This window comes from Trachymyrmex cornetzi, unplaced genomic scaffold, assembly GCF_001594075.2.
Source record: "Trachymyrmex cornetzi isolate Tcor2-1 unplaced genomic scaffold, Tcor1.1 scaffold1061, whole genome shotgun sequence".
Classification (NCBI taxonomy): domain Eukaryota; kingdom Metazoa; phylum Arthropoda; class Insecta; order Hymenoptera; family Formicidae; genus Trachymyrmex; species Trachymyrmex cornetzi.
In genome coordinates, this window is record NW_017295611.1 from 139357 (window position 1) to 144447 (window position 5091).

A 5091-nucleotide genomic window follows, 5' to 3' on the forward strand; every position below is an offset into this window, starting at 1 on the left:
AGGAAAAAAAGCATCGTGTGCCGCTGGCTTTATATATGAGAGATGCGACATTCGCGTCGCGATTTCTGATTGGTGTTACTCCACACCTAATTAAGGCTGCTTTCCTTTTAGAAGACGCAGTCGACACACTTGACACAAATCGACACACGTCGCTTTCCATTTACAATTTTGTTCAAACTCAATCGACACACTTCGCCTCTGCTCGGGAGGAGAGTCAGAGTGTGTTTCGAGTCTGTTCAAGTGTGATTTTATGAATTAAGTGATATTAGAACGCACCCGCAAACCAATTTCCACCATTTTGTTCTGTTTTCTTTGCTCGGCCAGTCTCGGTATTTAGATGAATGTTAATAAAACATTACAATGGCAAGTATTATACACTTACAATTTATATTAAGAATAAATAAGAAAACAATTGTATATTAAGATTTTTTAACTTTTATTACATTAATAATTTATTGATGTTAACTTTTCTTATTATTTGTATAGGATTTCGATTCTAATTTCATTTGTGCCACTTGTGACGGCATTTTTGTTGATGCAGAGGCGTTTAGGAATCATAAGTGCGAGCCGCTTAACAAGGTTGGAAAAGATGAACGTAAGTATATTTGAATCTTCCCTTAACCTTAAATTTTTTAGAGTAAAATTTTATTTTTTAAGAATGACTCTAATCCCTCTTTAGAAAAGTCAAGATCATTCAACTCTAAAAACAGCGAATTTTATTCTGCTTTCAGAGTTGAATAATTTTGACTTTTTCAAAAAGTGATTAGAAATCATTCTTAAAAAATATAATTGTAAATATGTATGTATATAAATATCTTGCATATATATATATATATATATACATACATATATTTATCTTTGTTGCAAATATGTTTGCTTTCCTTTTAGAGGACATATTTGACACAAATATCAATTTATCTTTATCGTTCGTTGAATGTCAAAAAGGATAAACAATAAGTCAAATCAAAAAGATAAACAATGTCAAAAAAGAAAACATACTATATAACACTGTTTGTGATCATTGAAATCATTTGAATAACATTGTTGGTTACGATATATTTTCGAATGATAGTCACAGTTATTATTTTGCATCTTTATTATAAATTAAATTTATTATAAATTATAATTATAATAAGTATCATAAATTGATAGCAATAAGGTATATATTCAGATTATATATGTCATGTAATATATGTATTGCAGCATTCCAGTGGAACCATAATGCTATATTAGGTTTATTAACTGTATATCATACTATACAACCTGATAAAGAAAATGTTAGAAAACACAAACACTTCTGGCAGAATCTTGCGAAAGATTTACGAACATTAGGATATGAGGTATGTATAATTACTTTTTATAAGTTAATGAATCTGAAATTCTCGATACGGTATAAAATTTAACTAATGAATATTATTTCAGGTGACTGCTGATCACACCAGATGGAAATTTAATGCACTGTTAAAGAAATATAAAGAATGTGTCGACAACAATTCTAAATCAGGAAGAAGTCCAATGACATTTGCTTATTTTAATGAAATGCAAGAAATGTTTGGACACCGAAAAAATATTAATTGCAATCACATAATCGGTTCTTCATTTTTTGGGAGCAAAAGACAATCATCTTCATTCGTCGAATCTGATAAACAAATATCGACAGCAACAAAAAGAAAACAAGCGATATCATCTACATCTGAATCATTACCAACAAAACTTTCAAGAATTGAATGTCAGCAAGAGTTATTAAATATGGCATCTTCTGCAGCATCTTCTGAAACATCTTCTGATATAGTTTCTGAAACACCACTTTCTAAAGAAAGAAAAAAAAGTCGACCTGGATCTGCAACATATGTTGCCAAGACTAAACTGGAACTAGAAAAGCAGTGGTTGGAACATCTAAAAGTATTAGCTATAAAAAATCAGAAAGACAATGAAAAACTAAAGAGAATAGATGAGAGATTACAATTAAAAGAAAAACAGTTATTATGGAAAGAAGCGGTAGTAAAGCGAAAAATGGAAAAGAAAGAAGAGAGGCACAGAGAACGAATGAGAATTGAAAATGAAAAATGCCAATTATTGAAAGAATTGGTAGACTCAAAACATCTATTTTCTATGAATGATATGCTCTCATTTAAAAAATAAGAAAAGTACTGTTTATTAAAATTATTTTTTTTATTACTTTAATTAAAAGTTACGTAAAGTTTAATAGAACGCAATATATTTGTAATTTAAAACTCTTTAAACAGATTCCTTTTTATTTTAGTATTTAAAAGTCTTTATTTAATTGGAAAATTTATGAGTTTATATGAGTTTCTGAAAGAGTTCCTATACACCAAGTTGAATTTAAAGAAATATATATTTGTTTTAGACTAAAACAATTTTCTAAGATATTTTAGTTATATTATTAAAAGTTACATGTCGTTAGTAAATGTATAAGAGTTTTTAGAGCGATCTCATTTCAATAATAAGAATTATTAGTGTAATCAATATAATTTTGTTTTGTCAAAAGTCGTACAAAGAAGACAATCCCTTATGTGTTATATAATATTACTATATAACGACTTTGTATTTGCATAAATGTATGTATGTTTTTTTTATTCTAAGCAAATACATTGAGTTACATTTTTCGTAGTAAAGTTTAAAAGGTACGTGGACAAAGTATGCAAAGTACAAATAAAAGTTATTTATGAATATACATATGAGATGTGATATTATATTATATAAATATTCATTGTGGAAACATTTCATAAAATAAACTCGATCTTCGGTCGTTACCATTTTCTTCATTTCCATTTTCTCTTACATTTATATTATTATCTAAACCGCTATCTTCATCATATAAATCCATGCCGTCATCAAAAGCAGCAATGCATATATTATGTAAAATACAGCACGCAATAACTACTTCAATTATAAATTGAATATCTTGATACTCATTAAAAAATTTTAAGCGTCGAAAGCGTCCTTTCAATACACCAAAAGCCTTTTCTATTGCCATACGTGTAGATGAATGAAGAAAATTAAACTCAATTTGCTGTGCTGTGAGTTGACCATTATTTCTAAACGGTGGTACTAACCAAGACAAGGACGGATATGCAGAATCACCTAATATAAACGTTCTGTTCGGAAATATTCTATTCTTATTATTTTGTGATTCCCAATGAAGACTTGATCGCCGTAATACCCTGGCATCGTGGAGTGATCCAGGTTCACCACAATAAATATTTGTAAATCGCATATCAGCTGTAACAACTGCTTGTAATATTATCGAGTAATTTTTTTTCTGATTAAAATAATCAGCAGCATTTTCTTGTGGCTGTAGAATGATAATATGGGAGCCATCAATCGCCCCAATACAATTTCAAATTCCTTTTTTATTTTGAAAGCCTTGAGCTGCTGCAATCAATGATTCTCCTTCTGGCCACTCGATTATGTTATCTAATTTAGTTAGAATCCAAGTAATTACTCGCCGAATCACGCGAAATATTGATGATATGGACACATCAAATCTATCCGATAAAGTGCGATACGGTTCAGTGTTAGCTAGAAACCATAATGTGATAAATAAACTCCATTCTGCGGATATCTTTGGTCGACCAAATGAATGTGATGGCAAAATTCCACTTTCTGCAAGTTCATCTGCAAATTCAAATAAAAAATAATAAAGAAAGTTTATGAAGCGAATAAATTGATAAGAATAATAATAGTAAGGAATAATTATCTATTTGATATTCAAGATTACAAAAATTACGCATATATTTCATAAATATCAAAAGCAAGAAAGTCTTATTCTGTAAAGGTGTGAAATAACTGCAAAAGGAAGGTAATCGTGTAATTTACTAATTTTATCTTTATCTTTATCTTATTTAGATATATCAGTCATAATTTCTCATCATTCTGTACTAACTGTAACTGTGAAATTATCCTATTGACATATACACATTCATGAAATATGTCATAACATTTGTTAAAATAAGAAAATGTAGTAATCTATAAGAAATAATTTCCATATATGTACCAATTAATGTTATAGCAACATTACGATGCAATCTCAAGTTCTTTGAATTCTGCATCCGTCCAACTATGTACAGGGTGGGCCATCTATTGGTACGTTTTTACAGAGTGGGCCATCTATTGGTACGTTTTTAAAAATGCGATCAAATGAGCATACATTGATATTTTTTATTAATTTTTTTTTTGTTGTGAAGCTAAAAGTATCCGCGTCAAGAATGAAAAACGATTTCGTTCATGTGGCTCCCTCTAAAAAAAATTAATAAAAAATATCAATGTATGCTCATTTGATCGCATTTTTAAAAACGTACCAATAGATGGCCCACCCTGTACAACTTCGATGTAGTTTTCTACGCGATGCCTTTTACGACCAGCTAGCAGCATTTGTAAGATTGGAAACAGAATATCATGATTATGTTCATCATCAGTTGAAAATTCATATTCACTACTAGTAATGCTGCTACTACTACTGCTGCTGTTACTGCTACTACTACTACTGCTATTTTCCATCAGAATATTCGTTATTGCATTCATCTTAAAGAAATAATCGGATCTCGTGTATTCGTTAAGGTTAAAATTCGAATCTTTTAAGGTTAGGTATTAAAAGTTCGTACACACGATACACATTATGGCGTTCTATTTAAGTGTGGCAAACTGTGTTCGAGTGTGTTAATACTGTGTCGATTTGTGTCTCCTAAAAGGAAAGCAGCCTAAAGCAGCCATATTGTGCTCACAGTGGAAAGCTGTTATATGTTTCCTTTGTACAGCTAAACTGGTACGTACACATACCTAAAATAGAGAATAAGGAGCCAATTCTGTAATGCCTTAAACACAATGCGAGGGAATAGCGATAGCGATAAGAATAACACGATTTCAACCTATCAGAAATCAGATACACTGGAATATACACTTTCTGATAGGTTGAAATTGTGTTATACCTATCGCTATCGCTATTCCTTCACATTGTGTTTAAGGCTTAACTCTTATAGGCCTTCTACAATAAGCCGCAAGTCAGAACGTCAGAAGTCTTAACCAGTCTTAACCAAGTCGTTCAAGTTGGCTACTGACCAACTTCACCGA

General features: G+C 30.5%; 2 protein-coding genes across 2 annotated transcripts; one reads left to right on the top strand and one right to left on the bottom strand.

Moving 5' to 3' along the window:
- The first annotated feature begins 337 nt into the window (after nucleotides 1-337).
- LOC108759917 (uncharacterized) lies at nucleotides 338-2206 on the top strand. Its single transcript, XM_018505635.1, has 4 exons — nucleotides 338-367; nucleotides 487-595; nucleotides 1204-1340; nucleotides 1423-2206. Exons 1-4 carry the CDS (start codon nucleotides 338-340, stop codon nucleotides 2140-2142), a joined length of 996 nt encoding a protein of 331 aa, XP_018361137.1. The 3' UTR covers nucleotides 2143-2206.
- Nucleotides 2207-2654: 448 nt separating this feature from the next.
- Nucleotides 2655-4096, bottom strand: LOC108760004 (uncharacterized). Its single transcript, XM_018505769.1, has 2 exons — nucleotides 4019-4096; nucleotides 2655-3639 (listed from the first exon to the last, which is right to left on the bottom strand). Exons 1-2 carry the CDS (start codon nucleotides 4071-4073, stop codon nucleotides 3362-3364), a joined length of 333 nt encoding a protein of 110 aa, XP_018361271.1. The 5' UTR covers nucleotides 4074-4096; the 3' UTR covers nucleotides 2655-3361.
- Between the last annotated feature and the right edge of the window lie 995 nt (nucleotides 4097-5091).